Source organism: Phalangium opilio, unplaced genomic scaffold (genome assembly GCF_054372755.1).
Source record: "Phalangium opilio isolate 3A_F unplaced genomic scaffold, DU_Popi_V2 ptg000113l_1, whole genome shotgun sequence".
Lineage (NCBI taxonomy): Eukaryota > Metazoa > Arthropoda > Arachnida > Opiliones > Phalangiidae > Phalangium > Phalangium opilio.
In genome coordinates, this window is record NW_028324209.1 from 8,461,632 (window position 1) to 8,485,550 (window position 23,919).

At 36.0% G+C, this 23,919-nt stretch overlaps 1 protein-coding gene and 1 long non-coding RNA gene across 9 annotated transcripts in view; one reads left to right on the forward strand and one right to left on the reverse strand.

Moving 5' to 3' along the window:
• Positions 1 to 578: 578 nt before the first annotated feature.
• On the reverse strand, positions 579 to 5,476 carry LOC149623757 (uncharacterized). Of its 2 annotated transcripts, none has more exons than XR_016374863.1 (3): positions 3,799 to 4,854; positions 1,388 to 3,653; positions 579 to 1,242 (listed from the first exon to the last, which is right to left on the reverse strand). It is a non-coding gene; the product is annotated as an uncharacterized LOC149623757 (long non-coding RNA). The 2 variants fall into 2 exon arrangements; XR_016374862.1 differs by lacking the exon at positions 579 to 1,242 and adding an exon at positions 5,458 to 5,476 and having other exon boundaries at positions 2,179 to 3,653; positions 3,799 to 4,247.
• The window catches only part of LOC149623758 (uncharacterized), a 55,980-nt gene continuing 36,261 nt past the window's right edge, over positions 4,201 to 23,919 (forward strand). For 3 of the 7 annotated variants that reach the window (XR_016374860.1, XR_016374861.1, XM_089852974.1), the window contains exons 1-7: positions 4,888 to 5,371; positions 6,536 to 6,675; positions 6,743 to 6,844; positions 6,935 to 7,066; positions 7,855 to 8,035; positions 8,158 to 8,358; positions 9,203 to 9,325. Coding sequence is in view for 5 of the 7 variants with exons in the window: in XM_089852974.1 (XP_089709100.1) it covers positions 5,173 to 5,371; positions 6,536 to 6,675; positions 6,743 to 6,844; positions 6,935 to 7,066; positions 7,855 to 8,035; positions 8,158 to 8,358; positions 9,203 to 9,325 (1,078 nt within the window). In the remaining 2 variants the exon portion in view is untranslated. Of the gene's footprint in view, positions 4,268 to 4,887; positions 5,372 to 5,433; positions 5,523 to 6,513; positions 6,676 to 6,742; positions 6,845 to 6,934; positions 7,067 to 7,854; positions 8,036 to 8,157; positions 8,359 to 9,202; positions 9,326 to 9,578; positions 10,311 to 23,919 lie in introns of those variants that run through there. The other 4 variants (XM_089852971.1, XM_089852970.1, XM_089852972.1 and 1 more) reach the window with 4 other exon arrangements.

Here is a 23,919-nt window from a genome sequence, read left to right on the forward strand (position 1 = left end):
ACATGTTTCTTATCTTTACTTTTTAAATGACAGAAACACATGTTTCTTATCTTTACTTTTTAAATGACAGACACACATGTTTCTTATCTTTACTTTTTAAATGACAGAAACACATGTTTCTTATCTTTACTTTTTAAATGACAGAAACACATGTTTCTTATCTTTACTTTTTTTAAATGACAGAAACACATGTTTCTTATCTTTACTTTTTTTAAATTACAGAAACACATGTTTCTTATCTTTACTTTTTTTAAATGACAAAAACACATGTTTCTTATCTTTACTTTTTTTAAATGACAGAAACACATGTTTCTTATCTTTACTTTTTTTAAATGACAGAAACACATGTTTCTTATCTTTACTTTTTTTAAATTACAGAAACAAATGTTTCTTATCTTTACTTTTTTTAAATTACAGAAACACATGTTTCTTATCTTTACTTTTTTTAAATGACAGAAACACATGTTTCTTATCTTTACTTTTTTTAAATTACAGAAACACATGTTTCTTATCTTTACTTTTTTTAAATTACAGAAACACATGTTTCTTATCTTTACTTTTTAAATGACAGAAACACATTTTTCTTATCTTTACTTTTTTTTTAAAGTGAATTATAAATGTCCTTTCTCAAGGAAATAAAGCTTTTAAAATTTCTCTTAATGCATTAAAAGAAATTTAATTAAACTTTAATTAAAAGACAGAACAACATATTTTTCTTTTTTTTTTTAATTTTTTATAGTGAATTATAAGTGTCGTTAATCAACGTACTAACATGCTTAAACTTTCTCTTAATACTATATTTGGGTGAGGGTTAAAATTTTTTGGAAGGAAATTCCTACAATGCGCACACTTCCATTGCATTGATTTTAAATGTTGCTTGATACAACATTGGCAGTACGTATGGGCGCGTGAGAGAGTCACCGGCTCCTTTACAAAATTATGACGTATGGGGCAGGTGAATTCTTCTATCACTTTTCGCTTAAATTTTTTATAGTGAATTATAAGTGTCGTTAATCAACGTACTAACATGCTTAAACTTTCTCTTAATACTATATTTGGGTGAGGGTTAAAATTTTTTGGAAGGAAATTCCTACAATGCGCACACTTCCATTGCATTGATTTTAAATGTTGCTTGATACAACATTGGCAGTACGTATGGCCGCGTGAGAGAGTCACTGGCTCCTTTACAAAATTATGACATATGGGGCAGGTGAATTCTTCTATCACTTTTCGCTTAAATTCCTGAAATGATAACAATATATAATATTTATTTCGCGAACCAAGAACAGTTTAGTCGTTTGAATTATAGGACCTCTGGGGGCCCCGTGGTATTATTGAGGTGATTGGTAAGACTTCCATACGCTTCTTAAAAAATATCAAAACTCACCAATTCGCCTTTTTCGCAAAAAGAGACTCATTCTTCCCAAATCTTTTCATTTAAATGTTCTTCTTTTATCATGACCCGTATACCCGTTGGTGGACTATAAGTGACTGGCTCGACTCTTTTGACCTCAAATTCACTTTCCGAGAAGCCACTTTCTTCATCTTCAGTTTTTTAAACTCTCTTGCTTTTCGTTTTTTAGCCAATTTCACCTTTTTAACCTATCTTTTCTTATTTTGAGGCAAAAGTTTGGTTTCTGATTACAAACCTTCTGGTTCTTCCTCTTTATGTTGATATGGATTTAAAAGGAGCTAGGTAGAGTGTTAAATTAATGTTTAATTTACACCTTTATTTAGTTTGTACGTTCACGCGTAGGTGGAGTTTTTCGTATATATTTTATCTTCCACTGACTCTCAGAAATGTCAGAACAACATTTTTCTTATCTTTACTTTTTTCCCAAATCTTTTCATTTAAATGGTCTTCCTTTATCATGACCCGTATACCCGTTGGCGGACTATAAGTCACTGGCTTGACTCTTTTGAACTCAAATTCACTTTCCGAGAATCCACTTTCTTCATCTTCATTTTTTTTTAAAGACTAGCTTGCTTTTTTTTAAAAAATTTCACTTAATACATTAAAAGAAATTTAAACTTTAATTTAAAGACAGAACAACATTTTTCTTATCTTTACTTTTTTTAAAGTGAATAATAAATGTCCTTTCTCTTAAGGAAATATAGCTTTTAAAATTTTTCTTAATGCATTAAAAGAAATTTAGTTAAACTTTAATTTAAAGACAATTTAAAACAAAAACAATTTTTATTTTGACTTTTTCCGTACTGGATAATAAATGTCGTTTGTCATTAAGGAAATATAGCGTTTAAAATTTTTCTTAGTATTAAGTTAGGACTAGGGCGGAAATCGTTCGGAATGACAGTCCTACAAAGGGAACACTCGAATGGCTTTGATTTTAGTTGCTTTTATTATACATTCAAAACAGAAAGTGTGGCTATTGCTTGAACCGGTTTTTTAAAATACGATCTTTAAATTGGCAATTAATATTTTATTCATATGAAATGCATTCATTTATGAATATTCACATTTTTCTTTTTTTTTTTTTACTTTTTTTAAAGTGAATTATAAATGTCCTTTCTCAAGGAAATAAAGCAATTTCTCTTAATACATTAAAAGAAATTTAATAAAACATTAATTAAAAGACGGAACAACATTTTTATTACTACCTCTTTGATAAGATTGAACGTATTCAAAGAAAATTTGTTGAATATTGCCACACCTATTTCATACCCAAAGCGCGCTATGACTATTTATTTTTACTTGATATTCTAGCCCTTCTAACTTTGCGCTGTCTCTTAGATCTTTACGAAGTAAAATTTGTCTATAAAATTATCCACAACTTTGTTTACTTATCCGCCCTTTTAGAAAAATTAATCTTACGGGTCTATCAGACTTCGCGAAACCGTTCCACCTTTTATTTACCGCAAATTAGCTTAAACCCATTAATTCGAATACAACGCGCGTATAACAAATTTACTGATCATTTTGATATTTTTTCTATTAAATTTTGTGAACTTCAATTTGAATTGTTTTATCTTTAAATGTTATTTTAACTTGATGTAAATAGATTCTCTTTCTTAAAATTTTGACGGTTTTTATTAATTTTTGTGTATTTCACTTTGAATTGTTTAATATTTATGTTTTCTCAAATTCCCGTTAATAGTTCCTCATTCTGTAAATTTTGAAAATATTTCATTTATTATTGTTACCTGACAATTTTTTAATTGTTTCCTTAACTTAATTGCTGTAAATAGTTTCTAATATATGTATATACCCCTTTTCTGTGTATAATCCCGTGATTCTTTTTACGCGCATTAAACTTCTATTCTATTCTACTTTTTTTTAAAGTGAATAATAAATGTCCTTTCTCAAGGAAATAAAGCTTTTAAAATTTCACTTAATACATTAAAATAAATTTATTTAAACTTTAATTAAAATACAGAACAACATTTTTCTTATTTTTACTTTTATTGAAGTGAAATATAAATGTCCTTTCTCAAGGAAATGTAGCTTTTAAAATTTCTATTAATACATTAAAAGAATTTTAATTAAACATTAATTCCTGCAATGCGCACACTAGCTCCCATTGAATTGATTTTAATTGGCAGTACGTATTGGCGCGTGAGAGAGTCACGGGCTCCTTTACAAAATTATGACGTATGGGGCAGGTGAATTCTTCTATCACTTTTCGCTTAAATTCCTGAAATGATAACAATATATAATATTTATTTCGCTAACCAAGAACCGTTTAGTCGTTAGAATTATAGGACCTCTAGGGGCCCCCTGGTATTATTCAGGTGATTGGTAAGACTTCCATACGCTTCTTAAAAAATATCAAAACTCACCAATTCGCCTTTTTCGCAAAAAGAGACTCATTCTTCCCAAATCTTTTCATTTGAATGGCCTTCTTTTATCATGACCCAAATTCACTTTCCGAGAAGCCACTTTCTTCATCTTCATTTTTTAAAAGACTCGCTTGCTTTTTTTAAAAATTTCACTTAATACATTAAAAGAAATTTAAACTTTAATTAAATGTCAGAACAACATTTTTCTTATCTTTACTTTTTTTTAAGTGAATTATAAATGTCCTTTCTCAAGGAAATAAAGCTTTTAAAATTTCTCTTAATACATTAAAAGAAATTTAATTAAACAGTCATGTTTTTTTTTGTATTTTTTGTTTTAGAAATCGTGCACACGTTGAAGTCCTCTTGGTTTCGTCAATAAAAGAACCATTAATATGAGTTTTGCTATAGGCCTAGGTGATGACAAAGCGGGAAATTGCAGCTTCCCTTTCCTTCAATGCAATAAATAGAGGTATCTCAGTAGCCTTAGTGTGACGTCACCGACGTCACGTACGTAAAAATGATATGAATTTAGGCTGCGTTCAGTAACACTCATCAGGAAAACATCGATGTTTGGGAAAATGAAATCGGTGTTCTTTTGACGTCATGATGACGTTGCAGTTGTTGAACGGCACAATTTTGTGTAATCGATGCTTTTCAAAATGGCGACGATATTATGATAACGTTACTGCAGAGGCTTAAATAATAAATCCGAAATATTTACAAAGATATTGTAGGCCTACTTCAATTTATCAATTAAATCAAAATTCTGTCAGAATCCATTTATTACCGAAATAATATATTGCTTTTTAGTATTATTATCGATAAGGATAATATTTGTCAATTCTACATTATTTTAATTGTCGCGGCGCAAAAGGACGAAATTTACGTCATGAATCCGATGCTCATCAAAAAAACCTCCTCTCACAGCCGATTTTTCTGATGGGCATCCGATGAGCATCATGACGTCACGCCCAAAGACGCGAAAAACCGTTCAGTAAGACATCGATGTTTAGTCATCGATGTTTTTGATGCCGGTTACTGAACGCAGCCCAAATTTTGCGTAGTGTTGTTGTTTTGTTTTCCAAAGTAAAATCCCCCTCCCCTTGAATATTTGAAAGTGGTTGGTCAGTGGTCAGGGTATGATTACGCTGTTGTACTTGCTCAAAATCATAGGAAATTAGGAATTTGTACTCCAAATCTTATTTGTCCTCATTTTCGAGGAACACTTAGCCTCTACTACTGTATTTAATACTCCATCGCGTCGGGTCGATACCTAGCAAAATTCGTCTGCTACGTCACGTTTAGCCTAGGCTATTATTAAGTACGCGGAGTGAGTGAGTGACAGGCTTTTAAAGTTGTAATACAATTTTAGTTATGCCTCCGGCCAAACGGGCTAAAGCGTGGGATTATTTTGAAGTGTCATTAGAGGATCAGTCATTGGCTAATTGTAAAATTTGTTTTCGACCAATCAAAAGAGGTGGCAATAAAAAGGTCAGCTTTTGTACAACAAATCTTATGCGACATTTGAAAGCGAGTCACAACATTGATTGCAAAGATTTGAAAAATGCGCCAAGTGAGTCGAAATTATGAAATAGAGTGCTTTCATATGAATGAGTAATACGTCACACCCCCTCCTAACTCCACGTCATAGGCTCTTACCTCGATTCCATCCCCCTAACGGGGGAATTACAGTATCGCGCCTACAAACGCTCCCCTAAGTAGAGGTATAAAATGACGTCGGATGTTCTTTCCCTCCCTGACAAACCAGGGATAAGGGAGTCAGATGGATTGGAAATGATGATGGGCGACCTGCGGCACCATATCTCTCCCAGTGTACCTCGCGCACGCCCCTACCCTTCCGTAGGCGATTGCTAAGTGCTGCCGCGTAGCGCCATTTTATTTGAATGAGAACTAGCTTCTATTTTTGAGATAGAGGGAGCGTCCTTTACAATTTCGTCCGGCACGACCCTACCTAACCGCTGGGGATGATGGGAGGACTATGGTGCCGTAGGTGGGGGACAAAGGCAACACTTAAGGTATGGGGGTTTCCACTCCATTACTCTCTCCTTCAAGGACAAACGCCCTCTCCCTACATGGTCGTCAAAACCGGGGTTAAGGATAGGAGGGCGTGACGTCACGAGAATGTTAGTAGTAGCAGACTGTTGGTGGATTTAAGCTTTCCCAGTGTATTCAACCAGGCTCGACATAAGGATATTTTTTTTAGTAGTCAGCCTGACTAGTGAGCCCCCCTATCCCAGTTTTTTTTAGTAGTCACTGACTAGTGAGACGCATGGTTTACGAATATTTGGGACATTTTTTTACTAGTCAAGTTGACTAGTGAACCCCCAGATTTCGATATATTTTAGTAGTCAAGGCATTTTTTTTAGTAGTCAAATGCCTTGACTAGTGCCTTATGTCGAGCCCTGTATTCAACCCACCATTATGGCGGTGTAAATCATGTCACGGATCTTAGCTCCTCTAACTGAAAAATCTCTGAAATGAGTGTCAGGCCAATTTTTGATTTTTCAATCAATCATCACGAGTCTTGCCGCGGAGCATTGTTATTTACCAAGACGAAAATTATATTAAGATTAAAAATATTGACCATCAGAGAGTTTGGTCAAAATTTGTTTAATAAAATAAAGAGTTATGAAAAAAATTGTCATTCATTGTAAAATTGTTGCAACCTTGTTTCCATAATGCTCGTTTCTATAGCCTCTATCCTTTCCCCGTTTAGTACCAGTCCTAGCAAGTACAGAATATAATAAACATCCTGGAGGTTCAACAGCAAATTCGGCAATTGCAATTACATCAGAAAATATCATTTTCGAAGATAATGAAGTTTCTTTGCAGCAATATCGAGATCAGTCTTCCATGGTAATTTTCCATATTCATGAAAAGTCATCGTTATCACGTGATATAGAATACCAGTAATCATTTATAGGAGAGCTCGGTCGTGTGCAATTGTGGTTTAAAAGATATACTAATGGAGAAAGATACTCAAATAAGAGAATTGAAACGTCAATTGGATCATGAAGTGGCAAAGGTAAGTTAGTCTCTTCATAGAAATGGCCCATTGTCATTGGTTTAAAATATATCGTTAATGGATATGTCTTTGATTTTATTATGTTTTCAGTATGTGGAATATGTTTTAAATGTTAAGAAACAAGAGTTTCAGTATAAGACCAGTATTCTCAGGCAAAGAGAGGAAATTGAAAAAATTAAGAAACATAACAAGGAGCTAAAAACACTCATCAATGTCCTCATGGTAAAAATGCAGTTGTTATTATTATTTTTTTTACTCAGGGTAATAGTGTTGTGATCTTGACCAACTTCGCATAATAATGTTGTAATCTTGACCTACTTCGCATAATCGTGTTGTAATTTTGACCTACTTCGCGTATTCGTGTTGTAATTTTGACCTACTTCGCGTATTCGTGTTGTAATTTTGACCTACTTCGCGTAACAGCGTTGTAATGTTGACCTACTCTGCGCATTAATACATTCAGCTGATAGAATCACTGCGCAGCCATTTTCTCAGTCTATCTCACGACCTATTGCACCTTGAGCTCGGTACCATCCAATGAAATCACAGAAAGACGTCAGTATTATGAGGCCCACAAATCCCGCATAGAAATTAATTATCATGGGACAAATGGCTCTACGTAATGGCGGCGTCATAATCTTGACTTACTTCACTTAATAGGGAGCTAACAACTGGCTAGGGGGAAGAGATAGTCTGATGATACGCAGCCCCTCTCTGGTTGGCATGGGGGGATGAAACTCCAGTAAGAGATAGAAGGGTGTGACGTTTCAGGCTCAGAACGGTTAGCTCCCTATATTGTCGTGTCGTAATCCGCGTGTTAATGGCGTAATTAACAGTTTTCAGCGTACTATTTTATGCACAGCGAGTTAGCTTTTTGTAATCCGCGTAATCTTGGTGTAATCCGAGTAATTGTCGTGTAATGCTTATGCTATCTAGAGAACATGAGTTGTAGACAAACTTGAACTGATTCGCCCCATTTGGTTTTCTGTTTGGTACAAAATATTTTTTAGAACAAAAGAAATGAAGGGGAAAACCATATCTTGGAAGCTAGCGATCTCATATCGAAATCTGATGTTTTGGAACTCGGTGTCAATGATAATCATTTGTTAAAAGAATGTGCTTCTTCAGAGACGTTGCTACCCACTTTTCTAAATGAAGAATCACATCGAAATTTGTCCATACACCAGAAAGGTGAGATGAACTGAAATAATATTTTTAAACACGAACATACTTACTTTTTAATTTGACAATTTCTGACTCGGAAATTATGACTTTTCTCTAATTTTGTTTTGTGAATTTCGGGTTCATTTAAGGTGGGAAAGTCAAAACTGAAATTCCGGAATCGCATGTCAGTGTGGTAACTTCGCTACAAAATGTTCCTCTTGAACTACCATGTGTGCTAAGTGAATTTCAAAACTGTGAATCATCAGAGGAGACTTTTTTACTTCCCACTTGTGACGACGTTACGGAAGAAGCTAATAGCCGAGATGTCGCCGCCAATTCAGAGGAAAGTAGTAAGTGATAATTTTTTTTAATAGTACTTTTTGATGGGAATATTAAGTTGCTTTGAAAAGCACATTCACGTATTTTAAACTGCGTTATCACGCTTGCGATAGTGATTTTGGCTAAGGGGTATAGGTTTAAAAACTGCTTAAAACTATGGCATGTCGTGCAAGTAAGTGTTTGTACGTTGACTGAACTATTTGCTTGATATCCTGCAATATTGATAGTTCACCACAAGCATTTAATTTATGATCTGTTCCATTTATGCTCGCGTAACAAATCTTTGGAAACATTAATTGAACTTATATATCTGTTTGCAACTGTTTGCATACTTCCCGACTCCCGCGTTTCCATTTGTTGTTACGAGTGTTTTTCAAACTGTGTATGAATTTGGTTGGTTTATTCCATTATTTGGGCATGGCAGGTATAACATAGAAATGGCGCGAATCTCCACGTGGTGTGGTGATTTTTTTCACAGTTGGGTTATTAAATTATTCTTAAGTTCATCGTAATTTCTGAACTATTTTATTCGTGCATTGCGCGCATTTTGATTCTTTTTGAAACGGCTTTTTACACAATTTGCGAAAGTCCGCCATAAGCTATCAATGCTTCTTTCTTTATGGCTAACATTCCCTATCAGTCAGTACATTGTGCTTCGTGACCTTGATAGAATAAATTGGTGTTTTTGAATGCGCACAAAACAACAATGTTTTGTTCAGCCTTTATGCATTGGTTTCATGGCACTATAAACTTGCTTCCTAAATGAAGCTGCGAGTTTTTTTGCACTCCTTTAGTTTCTTGAAGCCAAAAATGTATCTTTTATATAAACGGTGCAATTTTTGGTTTTTATTTAAGCCGACTTTGCGAGGAAAAAAATTAAAATAGAGCCACTTGATATCGTGGAAGATGACATGATGGAGTATCAGTATTCCGATTTCAGCAACACTGACAATAATCAAAGCTACTCTGTTGATAACGGTTAGTTTATTCCGTTGACTTTAAGAGTACAATGCTATAACAACCTTTTTATTATTAACCCTGACTTTACACTAAGTGCTCAGTTAGTTTCAGTTAACCTTATTAAAATGTTTAGTTAAATTGCTTAACCCTTTCCTCCTAAACTGGTTTTTCGCGTATCTGATCCCAGCAAACAAATAAATACAATTAAAAACTACGTTCCGGTTATTTAACCACGAGTTAAGATAAAAACGGGTGTTTACTGTTTCGATAGACAAATACGGGTTCGAAGGCGACATTTTCGAAAACGGCAATTATTCCGGTGATTCTGACGCTACAAGCGTAACTAAACTTAACCAAAACTGTTCTGAAAGTTCCGAAGATAAGCCCCATAAATGCAACGAATGCAATTACTGCACAAAATACAGTTCCGCGTTGGTCATTCACCAGCGAAGACATACGGGCGAGAAGCCTTTTCGGTGTAAGACTTGCAGTTTTGCCTCTAACGATCGAAGCGTGGTACGTCGACACGAACAAACACACGCGAGTTCGAAATCCTTCGAGTGCGAGGTTTGTGGAAGGGCGTTTCACCGTCATTATGATTTTCGTCAACACCAGCTTCAAAAACATTTGGGCCAGAAATTGTACAAGTGCGAACATTGTCGATACTCTTGCACTAGCAATAACGATTTGAAAAAGCATTTACTGACGCATACCGGCGAAAAACCGTTCAAGTGCAATTTATGCAATTACGCGTCGCGCACTAAAGGTGATTTAGTCGTGCATAATAGAAATCATACCGGAGAAAGGCCGTTTAAATGCAGTTACTGTGAATCTGCCTTTAAAAAGAAGAACGACTTGACCAAGCATGAAAAAAGGCATGAAATTGCCATTAACACGTAAAAGTTTATTGTCGAAAGTGTGGCAATACGTTCAGTTGTAGGCTTTGTGATTTGTAATTGTGATATTCTTTTTTAGAGATAAAATAAATTTATATATTTTAAAATTGCGTTTTTAGGTTTCATATTCGGGAATTTGTGGATTATTTTTTTTTATTTATCGGTTTTATTGTACATATATGAATCCTTATTTTGTAATTTTATACATGATGGTTTTTACATTCATTCTTATTGAATAATCTTATTAATGGAATTGAGTTTGGGAAACATAGGACTCCTATGATAGGAGTACTATCTGCTAAATAATTAGTAATTGCCAGTTACTCTAGCTAATTAATTTTTTAGACTTGAATCCACTGTTTACATATATGTAAATATACCGAATACACAGTATAACTGCATGGCGATGACGTACCTCTTATCTCCGGTCAAGAACATATCTTAGACCTGAGAACGTTAAAAAAATGGGGCTTTAATGTCGTGAAGTTTTTTTCTTCTCTAATCCCGATTCCCTAGCTCACATCCCCATATACACCCTTTCGACGAGACTAGGGGGGAAAGTCGCGGGGGTAAAACTGCCTTCCATCTCGCTTTTCAGCGCCTGCGCAGTAGGCGTTTTGGATCTGAGAGTGCGCAAACACGGCACTGAAGCAACCCCCTTATATCTCCCGATACTAAGGGTTGCCTACCCCCCTTTTTCCCGTCGAAAGGGTGTATTGCCAAGCAGCGCAAAACGTATGACTATCAAAGCCGCTTGGTCTTCCTGGATATGACTAAGATACGTTCTCACATCTTATATGGGTTTTTGCTCTGACTCTGAATGATAAATAATGTAGGAAAAAATCAGCCAATTTATTGGTAATCTCTCCAAGGGTTGATTAGGACGAGTTATATTTCTCTCTATCGTAAGTTGGTCGGTGTCTCGTGAGTCGTTGCTTATACCTCAGGGAAATACGATGGTTAACTGACTTTGCCAGAGAAACTATACCCTTAGCCGCGTTGCCAATTTCTATAAAGATGGACAGAAATCTGTTTTAGCTCGCCACTACCGGGTTATAAAAGTGAATGGCGTTAACACCGCCTACGCGAACGTGTTTCTTTTACATTCTTTGGCCATTCTGTTGGTGGTTTATATATACAAAGTTTGGGTTCCAGGGAACCCGAGGAGAAAGCCATTAATCATGATAAGACAGGACGGTTGAACGTAATTAATTCCTGTCTCACGCTTTTACAGGATGACGAGGAAGCAATTAGGGTTATACGCGATAAATTGCCTCTTAAGTCACCCTCCTAGAATATTGCCAAGAAAGGTCACCATCGTAATATGGTATTAAAAAATAAAAACAAGCGCTTTTACAAACTAAGGATATACATGCATTTTACTGTACAAGTTACAAGGCACACATAAACGAAATATTTTTGCATCACGAGACATTTTGGGCTTTTTCACGTTCAAATTTGGGTTTAAGAAATACAAAACGAAGTTGTACAACGAAGCTGGTATATAATATCAAGAAGCGATATCTAGTTTACTAGGGAGAAGTTATAAGATGCCTAAGTATTCGCGCGCCATAGTCTCAGTCCCCCTTTCAAAATACAAGGGGGGACGTAAAAGGGGGCTGGGCTATTTCGCCTCTCCTCAGTCTGAAAATACGCAATTTAGTCATTCGCGATTTCAAGAACCAATGAGATGCTGGTTGTAGTTTAGAGGCAGGAATAGACCTAAAAATAAAATAAACAAGCTGGCCATATATATACGCCCGTTAAGGGGCAAATTGAAAATAAAGCAAGCGCCATCTAGTGAACAGAAATACAAACTCAGAGGTGACATTTTTTCATTGGCTGAAAACATTCTGACACTAAAATTCTGCCTCTGCGCATTTCTAAGCGATCCAATAAGATCACCCCTCATTCGTGAAAGCCCGGTTTAGAAACTCGTATGGCCGTTGTAAATTTTGAATGAATTTATTTTTAGGTGTATTAACTCCGGACTGGAGATAAAGTTAGAAATGTGGCGAATATATACCTTCTCCATAGTAAACTAGATATCGCTTCTTGATAATATATAATAAATAATGCTTTCAATTCAACCATTTCGTATAATGTTCAAAATTTCCGGATGAAATTGCAAGTAAACTACAGTGTAAGTCACTACAACACCCAAATAAGAGATAATTAAGCTCTTATTAATTACGAAACAAGCCCCTGCTCGTAATTCAATACGATTGGCTTCCAATTCCGAATACAATAATCGAATCTCGACACCTTGACCGCCCACAATTGCTTTATCAAGCATGAACGCGACACTCGAGCTCAATTGGTCAAATTCTTCTTTCACTTTTGACCCAATCAGAGTTATTAGAATGACGTGACAAATGTCTTGAAAATACGAAATGAACAGATAAGCTATGGCTAATGATCTTTTATTGGAGTCCGTGAAGTATCTGATGACAACAGTCGCGTCCAACGAAATACACGATAGATTAATACCCAAAAATGCAAAAATAATGTTGTGAAATATTCCATTCAAATTATCGGTAATATTTGAGGCTAGAATTATCTTGCTCCTAATTATTCGTAGCTGCTGGAATTTGTTACGCTTGAATCTCGAGTTTCTGACGCGACTGTTGATGCTTTTCAACATTTCGGACATCATAATTGCCATTGTCATGAACGGTATTGAAATGGATAGCGAAATGCTTAAATTCGTTATTGGGTGCAACGTTATATCGATGAAAAGGAACAGATCTACCAACCACGATGAATATTGACGAAGATCGCAACCGAAACAATAAAAACTCAAATACGAATATTCAACTGTGCCATCATACATATCGGACAAATTAGATTTTGATCCGAGAATTGGAGTTACCGCCACCGTTTCGCAACACCCAATTAAGAACATAAGCGAAAAATAAACTAGTAAAATAGCGATGAGGTATTTCACGCTCCTTTCCAGTCTCTCGTAGACTAAGTAGTTCGTGGATATTAAAGCCACCTTCAATTTGTTGAATGTGATTTTAATTTCGTTTCGTTTGCTAAGTATGGTGTAGATGACAAACGCGTGATTCGAGCCCTTTAAACAAAAACCTGATGTCAACCAGAAAGTGTTCTTCCTCAAGGAAGCCAAGCCGTACACCGTTAAGTATAATACCGACATGAAAGTAGCCAACATGAACCAGATTTTTAATAAAAACGCGTATTGACGGAAACGAAGTTTCATGATCAAAATGAAAATTGAATCTAAAATTAAACGCGACTCGCAGCTGCCGGTCAGTAAAAAATGTTCGAATATGAAATATAGCTTTCAATAAATCGATAGGTGCATAAGTACATAAGTTATGTTTCATAAGTTTGTCACTGATTACTGAGAGCTTGTCATGAAGGGATGTAGGTGAAACGTCATAGATTCTCGTAAAGCGACGCCTGATGAGGCGCTCTCAAAGGCTTAGCAAAGACTAAATAGGAAGATGGACTGCAAAACCGCGTGTAGTCAATTCTCGCGTCGTTCTCGAACTAGCTCTCAGTAATTCTCTAGCATTACTAAGTATACGTAGTGTCATACTTATGAAACGTATCTTATAAACTTATGATAGGTGTAATATTTGATTTTTTGTTGTTGACATCATTAAGTTATGAAAGATTTTAACGTAAGTTTATTTAATTTTCCCATAAATCACGCGTGACTGACAAGAGTTGTTTGTTACTTAATCCATAGCAGTTATAGTAATTATTATTATTATTGTTACAATTGTTGATAAAACTTTAATGCATTGTTGATTGTTCAATACATTTTCAATCAATGCCATTCGTGCTTGGCAAAACCCTGTAATATTATCCGTGAGTACGGGTCTGCCTTTGCAAAGTGTAATATAGTACCGGCATTGTCCATGAGAGACAAAATTTAAAAAAACTATATTGCTCCATCTTAGTTTAAAGGTTTCTACTCGAGTGTACTTCTTTGGCCAGTATAGTTACGGGTACAGATAGACAAAATAGTTTTTTGTAAGATTCTACATGAGGAATACGCCTCTTTAATCCTTTATAAAGGATGCGCGCTCATTTCGACCCATACTTATGAAGAGAATTATTAGGTTTTGTTCTTATCGTAGTGAAACTCTTCAAATATAAAAACTCTGTCAATATAATTATTTTTCTCAGCCAAGTTGTATTGAGATAATGTGTTAAGACTATATGTGAAGATTGATTGTTCAAGAAACTTTCAATCATTTCGCTGTTATGTTAATCTTAAATAAGTAAGTATTATTTCTCTGAGCTTCGTTGTTCATGTTACTCGAAAATTGAGGATTGAGCTGAATAAAAATGACCGTGTAAGTTAGGCCCAGACCCAAAATGGATAATAATAGTTTTTTAGTGATGATCATGAAATATCCGACCTGGAATCCAACTATCCTCGAATTCAAGGCGATGCTCAATAGCTGCACTTTAGAATAGTTCAACGAAACAGACACGTTGCACGTCAGAACCGCCAAGTGACTCTTGGCGATGTCAAACATATCCGGCACGAGAGAAGCGTTGAAGATAATAGCGGCATAAAGCAGCATTTCCTTGGCGGTGAGAACGTAAAATTTCCATGAGAGTGTCGAAGGATTCTTTGTTAAGATCATTAAGGTTGCGGTTGTAGCGTTCTGGCACATCACCATAAAAGCCGAACCGAACAATACCATTGTTATTGTCTTAAATACGTTATTCACGCGGTCTACCAGATCACTAATTTCTAAAAAATATCGGTGGAACTCGTGAACAGTGTCATCTTCACCTTTACTGGAAATTAGTTTATGTAGCTGATAAGAGAGTAAATCAGCAACCGCTCCGTGGACAAAAGCAATTAGTAATACTTGCGTAAATGTCAGTCCAATGAAACAGAGCACTTGGATTATTCTAGAAATTCCATATACAGTGTGGATTGTAGCTCTTAGTAAATTTAGGTCACAACTAAAACAGAATAGTGTTGCGAGTATATTTTCTAGCTCCATTGTCTCTGACGTATCCAGAATTGTGTGAATCAATGTTACTGTAACGCAAATAGTTGTATAAACCAGGATAGCTATTAGCCACAGTTTAAAACGACGTGGCACAGTCTTGTTGGAACATTTTTGGACTTTGTGGATCAATTCATTGATCAGAGACTTAACTGCTTTCCTTCGAAGAATTAAGTACACCAAACTAAAGGTAAAGGAACAGTTGTTGATGAAGCCAGTAATTATATTTGCGTTGTAAGCTTGGGTTGTAGTTGGGCTTGCAAAAGCGGATAAGCAACTAAGTCCCGTGTAATTCAAGTAGATCATTGAGATTATCGCCCAAACAATCAAGATAACGGTGCACATCTTCCAAACCCGACTTCGAAAGGAGTTCGAACAGTGTTGGTAAAGTTGAATCATAGCGCAACTTTCACGTCGAAGTGAAACAGTCAGATGTTTTTGCACGTTTCCAGATATGAATTTATCTCGCGAATATTTGCGCTCTGACAAAAATCCTAGAACATACGAAACAAAACGATAGACCCGAAGGTATGATTGGCGTTAATTAAATTAAAATTAAATAAATGTCAAAGTGTTTGATTGATAACTTTAGGTTGAGGTTTACTCATTCTTACTCTTACTTGCTTTGCATTAACAAACGAAAGAAAATAAATATGATGACGGTATGTACATTTATTCGCCACTTGCGGCCACTACTATAAGGTTTTACATTATGTAAATTGGTTTTCAAGCAAGCTATTTGGTTAGATGTAAATGTAAACGAGAGTAAGGATACAGCATTGCGTCAGTCGGAAATTTTCAGGCAGATGTACATTTACACGTGGATATCGCCCTAAGATTTATCATTTAAAACTAGATGACAGGCTCTGTAAGTGTAATAATGTTCGCCTACTGTACACCACGTTAGTGGCGCCATTTAGCTAGGGCTATAACATTACATTTTAGCGTGTTTTCGTTCTTGTTTGCTTTTCTGTAGTTAAAAGTTCAAACAAAGAAGTTTTAGAAGCAATATACAAATTGAAGACATTTGAATCTATATAAACTATGTGAATAATACAGTCAAGAAATTTTTGACAGTTTTAGCATCCGAAAGATTTAGCAAGTTATCTCTATGATTGTTCAAAAAATATACATATATAAAACAATTATTACGCCATTATACAAAGAGAAATAACTTGGGCTATATTATTTTTAGTTTTGAATAATTCAATAAGTATTATTTCTCAGAGGTTCATTGTTCATATTACTCGTATATTGAGGATTGAATTGAATAAAAATGACCGTGTAAGTTACGCCCAGACCCAAAATAGAAAAAAATAGTTTTTTCGTTATGACCATGAAAGAGCCGACCTGGAATCCAACTATCCTCGAATTCAAGGCGATGCTCAATAACTGCACTTTAGAATAGTTTGACAAAACAGACACGTTGCACGTCAGAACCGCTAAATGACTCTTGGCGATATCCAACAAATCCGGCACGAGGGAAGCGTTGAAAATAATAGCGGCATAAAGCAGAATTTCCTTGGCGGTGAGAACGTAAAATTTCCATGACAGTGCCGAAGACTTCTTTGTTAAGATCATTATGGTTGCTGTTGTGGCGTTCTGGCACATCACCATAAAAGCCGAACCGAACAATACCATTGTTATTGATTTAAAGACTTTATTTACGCGGTCTACCAGATCACTAATTTCTAAGAAACATCGGTGGAACTCGTGAACAGTGCCATCTTCACCTTTACTGGAAATTAGTTCATGTAACTCATATGAGAGTAAATCAGCAACCACTCCGTGGACGAAAACAATTAGTAATACTTGCGTAAATGTCAGTCCAATGAAACAGAGCACTTGGAATATTCTAGAAAATGCATATCCAGCGTGGATTGTAACTGTTGGTAAATTTACGTCGCTAGTATATTTTGTAACTTCATTGGCTTTGACGTTTCCAGAATTACGTGAATCACTGAGACTGTAACGCAAATAATAGCGTAAACTAGTATAGCTATTAGCCACAACATGAAACGACACGGCAAGGTCTTGTTGGAACATTTTCGGACTTTAAGGATCAATTTTTTAATCAGAGACTTAACTGCTTTCCTTCGAACCATTAAGTGCACCAAACTAAAGGTCAAGGAACAGTTGTTGACGAAGCCAGTAATAAGATTTGCTTTTAAATGTGGAAATTTAGACTGTTTTGCAAAAACAGATAAGGAACTAAGTCCCGTGTAATTCAAGAAGATCATTGAGATTATCGCCCAAAGAATCAAAATAACAACGCACATCTTCCAAACCCGACTTCGAAAGGAGTTCGGACTGTGTTGGTAAAGTTGAATCATAGTGCAACTTTCACTACTGAAGTTTTCACATCTAAGCAAAACAGTCAAATAGATGTTTTTGAATGTTTATGAATTTTTCTAGCCAATATTTGCACTCTGACAAAAATCATAAACCTACCCGAAACTAAACGAAACGAAGATATGTTTGGCCTTAATTGAGCTAAAATAAAGTAAATAGCTAAGTGCTTTAGATTGGTTTACTCATTCTTACTTGCTTTGCATTAACAAACGAAAGAAAATCAATATGACTGTATTTACATTTATTCGCCAGTTCAACGGTTGTCCCTTATCTAAATTGTTTTTCTAGCAATGTGTTTGGTTAAGTGTAAATGTAAATGAGCGTAAATATACAGTAATACGTGAAACGAATATATTCAGTAGGTCTGTGTACATTTACTGGTCGATAGACCTAAGCCTAAATTATACAGTTACCAACAAATGGCCAGAAAAAATATTAAATTACAATTTAGCGTGTTTTAGCTCTTCTTTGCGTTTCTGTAAATATAACTTCCAAGCAAAGTAGTTTTAGACGCAATATTTTTGACTACATCAGGGATAGATTTTATTTTAGAAGTAGGAATGGAGAACAGAGTAATGATGGCGCACGTCAAAGTTCCGGACCCCCTTTCCCCGGAACGGGGAGTATGAAAGAAGAGGCGGGTCTTAGCGACAGAGGTAAAAAGAAATTACGTATTTTTCGCCGGCCCGTCAGCGACGTCATCAAAACGTAGTGAGCCAAAAAGATAATTTAAACTTTTCGTTGCGTGTTTGAGGGAGGGGCTCTTTACTGGGCTATGAGTCCGAATGAAGTAAATACTAACCGTTCTCCATTCCTACTTCTAAAATTGAATCTATCCCTGACTACAAAATATAGTTTAAACAGAGGTAACTATTTTGAAAAAGTATTATAAAGTACTATTTCTCGAAACTACGACGTTTGAAAATTGAGGATTGAATTGAATAAAAATGACAGTGTAAGTTACCCCCAGACCCAAAATAGAAAAAAACAGTTTTTTAGTGATAATCATGAAAGATCCGACTTTGAATCCAACGATCCTCGAGTTCAAGGCGGTGCTCAGCAACTGGACATCTGAAGCAATTCCAGTAGCGCGCGCGTCACACGTCAGAATGGCCAAATGACTCTTTGCATTGTCCAACAAGTCCGGCACGAGAGAAGCGTTGCAAATTATACCAATAAATAGAAGTATATCGTTAGCGAAAAGAATGTAAAACGACGGTGCTAAATGTGATTCGGACTTTGACAAGATTATTAACGTGCTGATAGTAGCGTTCTGACACATGTTAAAGAACGCCGTACCAAATAGAACCAACGTAATCATTTTAAACATATCATTAACGCGTTCTACCAATTCGTAAAATCCTAAAAAACTTCGATGAAACGCGAGAACAGAATCGTTCTTTCCGTTACTGGCAATCAGTTTCTGGTATCGTTCTTGAACTAAATCAGCCACCGCTCGATAGGCGAAACAAATTAAAAATACCGGTGAGAATGTCAGCCCAACAAAACTCAGAATATGCACCATTTTATAAATGATTACAACTACGTACAAGGCATCTGGCGACAAATTTAAGTTGCAATTGAAACATATTGCAATCTCTAGCAAATGTTTTGTTTCACGGCTGATAAGTCGAGAACTTTCAATAAGAGAGCTGGTTACGCAACAAACAGCGTAACTAATGACGACGATTAGCCATATCTTGAAATGACGCGACACTGTCTGGTTGGGACATTTTTCAACTTTTCGAATCAATTCACTCATCAAAGATTTCAGCGCTTTTCTCCGAATAAATAGGTATACCGCGCAGAAGGTGTTTGAAGCGATGCTGACGCAGGTAGCGAGCAAAGCTTTACGATGATGATCGAGACTGTTAGGGTTCCCGAAAATCGTCAACAAACTAAATCCCGAGTAATTCAAAAAGATCATCGAGGTGGTAACCCAAGCCAATAAACCGATGGTGGCTACCTTCCAAAAGGGACTTCGGAAGGGATTCGAATCGCGTCGGTGCTGCTGAACCATCATAATAGTTTTATTTAAGGCTGACAAATTTTATTTTGAACTGAAAACTTGGCTTTTTGTTGAGAATATTTCTCTTCCTACAATAGAATACATAAGAAATAAACCCGTTGTTATTGGACCTCCTCTAGCTTGAATAAAACAGATAGGTGTGGCTGCACCAGCTTTATCAATTAAAAAACAACAGAATTCAGATCGAGTTTTTATTTGTAAATATCTTTCTGTCAACCCTAAGGTTGTCATTAATGATTGAAGGTTCTTTTCAAGAAATTTATGAAGTGTAAATACATAAGTAGTTTCAGAAGGGGATAATAGAAGAAGGATAACACTCTGTATCCTCTTTACTCATTCTTACTTGCTTTGCATTAACAAACGAAAGGAAATCAATATGACGTTATCAACATTCGCCAGTGCAACGGTTTTCCATTGTGTAAATTGGATTTCAAGCAATGTATTTGGTTAAGTGTAAATGTAAATGAGTAGTAATACGTCAAACGAATATTTTCAGGCACGTCTATGTACATTTACGGGTCGATAGCCCTAAGCCTAAATTATACAGTTATACCAAGAAATTGCAAGAAAAACATTACATTTTAGCGTGTTTTCGCTCTTGTTTGCCTTTCTGTAGCTAGAACTTCGAACAAAGAAGTTTTAGAAGCAATATATTTTTGACTACTTAATATAGTTTAAACAGAGGTAACTATTTTGAAAATAGTATTATGAAGTACTATTTCTGGAAACTTCAACGTTTGAATTGCACGCAAATTGAGGATTGAATTGAATAAAAATGACCGTGTAAGTTACGCCCAGACCCAAAATAGAAAAAAATAGTTTTTTCGTTATGACCATGAAAGATCCGACTTTGAATCCAACGACCCTCGAGTTCAAGGCGGTGCTCAGCAACTGGACATCTGAAGCAATTCCAGTAGCGCGCGCGTCACACGTCAGAATGGCCAAATGACTCTTAGCATTGTCCAGCAAGTCGGGCACAACGGAAGCGTTGAAAATTATAGCAACAAATAGAAGTATTTCGTTAGCGAAAAGAATGTAAAACGACGGTGGAAAATGTGACTCGGACTTTGACAGGATTTTTAACGTGCTGATAGTAGCGTTGTGACACATGTTAAAGAACGCCGTACCAAATAGAACCAATGGAATCATTTTAAACATATCATTGACGCGTTCTACCAATTCGTAAAATTCTAAAAAACTTCGATGAAACTCGAGAACAGAGCCGTTTTTTCCGTCACTGGCAATCAGTTTCTGGTATCGATCTTGAACGTAATCAGCCACCGCTCGATAGGCGAAACAAATTAAAAATACCGGCGTGAATGTCAGCCCAACGAAACTCAGATTATGCACCATTTTATAAATGATTACCGCTACGTACAAGGCATCTTGCGACAAATTCAAGTTGCAATTGAAACATATTGCAATTTCTAGCAAATGTTTTGTTTGACGGCTGATAGGTCGAGGACTTTCAATAAGGGAGCTGGTTACGCAACAAACAACGTAACTTATGACGACGATTAGCCAGATCTTGAAATGACGCGACACTGTCTGGTTGGGACATTTTTCAACTTTTCGTATCAGTTCACTCATCAAAGATTTCAGCTCTTTCCTCCGAATAAATAGGTATACCGCGCAAAAGGTGTTCGAAGCGACGATGACGCACGTAGCGAGTAAAGCTTTACGTTGATGATCGGGACTTTTAGGGTCCCCGAAAATCGTCAATAAACTAATTCCCGAGTAATCCAAGAAGATCAGCGAGGTCGTAGCCCAAGATATCAAACCAATGGTGGCTACCTTCCAAAAGCGACTTCGGAACGGATTCGAATCGCGTCGGTACTGTTCAGCCATCATGTCGGTTTTATTTAAGGCTGCCAAATTTTATTTTGAACTGAAAACTTTGTGGAGAATATTTCTTTGTTCCCACACAAGAGTGTAAAGAAATAAACCCGTTGTTATTGGACCTCCTCTAGCTGAACGAAACAGATGGGTGTGGTTTACCGCCTCCATCAATTAATAGAACTCTATTTTCCTGTTTTAACAAACAACAGAATTCAGATCGAGTTTTTCTTTGTATATACATCCGATTTTTCTGTCAACCTCAAGGTTGTCCGTAATGATGGAAAGTTCTTTTCAAGAAATTTATTAACTGTAAAAACTTAAATAGTGTCCGAAGGGGATAACAGAAGAGAAGTATTATAATTCAGGTAGTGTAGAAGTATTTTGGGTCACTTTTACAAACCCTTAGGTAAACTAAACCTTAGATATAGTAGTTTAAAGACCTTTAACATCTAACTAACTAATGTCCCTAATCTGTGGCAGATTACGCCAAGAACACACAGAGTCATTGGACAGTTGCTAATGACATTTTACTAGTTAAAGTCGTTATATATTTCCTTAATTGCGCCTACGGTATCAGATATAGTACGCTCAGTGACGCCAAAGAAATTTAGCTTTGCAACGAATTTTATTCTCAAAACCAATACAGATTCACGTGCTTCGTAATTAAGTACCGTGGTTATGTGTGAATGTTAATACTAACAAATTGAAGCCATTTGAAGCTATATAAACTGTAAATAACACAGTTAAGAAATTTTCGACAGTTACAGCACCCGAAAGATTTAGCAAGTCATGTCTATGCTTGTTATAAATATATTACGCCATAATACAAAGAGAAATAACTTGGGCTATATAATTTTTAGTTTTGAATAATTCAATAAGTATTATTTCTCAGAGGTTCATTGTTCATGTTACTCGTATATTGAGGATTGAATTGAATAAAAATGACCGTGTAAGTTACGCCCAGACCCAATATAGAAAAAAAAAGTTTTTTCGTTATGATCATCAAAGATCCGACCTGGAATCCAACTATCCTCGAATTCAAGGCGATGCTCAATAACTGCACTTTAGAATAGTTTGACGAAACGGGCACGTTACACGTCAGAACCGCCAAATGACTCTTGGCGATATCCAACAAATCCGGCACGAGAGAAGCGTTGAAGATAATAGCGACGAAAAGCAGAATCTCCTTAGCGGTGAGAACGTAAAATGTCCATGACAACGACAAAATATCCCCTGTTATGATCATTATGGTTGCGGTTGTAGCGTTCTGGCACATCACCATAAAAGCCGAACCAAACAATACCATCGTTATTGTCTTAAAGGCGTTATTCACGCGGTTTACCAGATCGCTAATTTCTAAAAAACATCGGTGAAACTCGTGAACAATGTCATCTTCTCCGTTACTAGCAGTTAGTTTATGTAACTGATAAGAGACTAAATCAGCAACCGCTCCTTGCACGAAAACCATTAGTAATACTTGCGTAAATGTCAGTCCAATGGAACAGAGCACGCGGAGTATTCTATAAGTTAGAAATGCAGCGTGGATTGTACCTCTTGAAAAATTTAGATCGCAACTAAAACAGTATCGTATTGCGAGTATCATTTTCTGCTTCGTACCCTGTTTTGTTTCTGTGACGGAGACTGCAATGCAAATAGTTGTAAAAACCAGGATAGCAATTAGCCACAATTTAAAACGACGCGACACGGTTTGGCCGGTGCATTTTTTAACTTTTCGAATCAATTCTGTGGTCAGAGATTTAATTGGTTTCCTAAGTATAAATAGATACATCACGGAAAAGGTCATAGAAGAGTTGTTAATGAAATCGGAAATTATGGTTGGTCTGTAAGATGGGAAAATATCCGGTTTTCCGAAAACTGATAATGAACTAAGTCCCGTGTAATTCAAATAGATCATTGAGATTATCGCCCAAATAATCGAGGAAACGGTGCATACCTTCCAAACCCGACTTCGAAAGGAGTTCGAACTGTGTTGGAAATGTTGAATCTTAGAGAAACTATCACTGCTGCCGTATTTCATCTCGAAGGGAAACGTAGTGAACTGAACGGTCAGACAAAAGTTTTAGCGCGTTTCAAAATACAATTTTTTGACGAGAATATTTGCTCTCTGCGCGTAAACTAAAAGCAAATAGATCCGAAGGTCTGATACCTTAGATTGGTGTTCATGATAAAACTGAACTAAATTCCACCGATTCTTTGATTGATAACTTTAGGTTAGTTTACTCAATCTTACTTCTCCGCCTTAACAAACAGAAGAAAATCAATTTCGATAGTGTAGGTATATTTATTCGCTAGTACAAAGGTTTTCCATTATGAAAATAAGTTTAGAAACGTGTACTATAGCGTAAGTATACAATAACGCGTGCAACGAGGATTTTGAGGCAGATCAAGGTGCAGATACTGGTCGATATATTGCTAAAATTTAACCTTTCAAGTTAAACACAGTTACCAACAAATGTCAAGAAAATCTTTCAA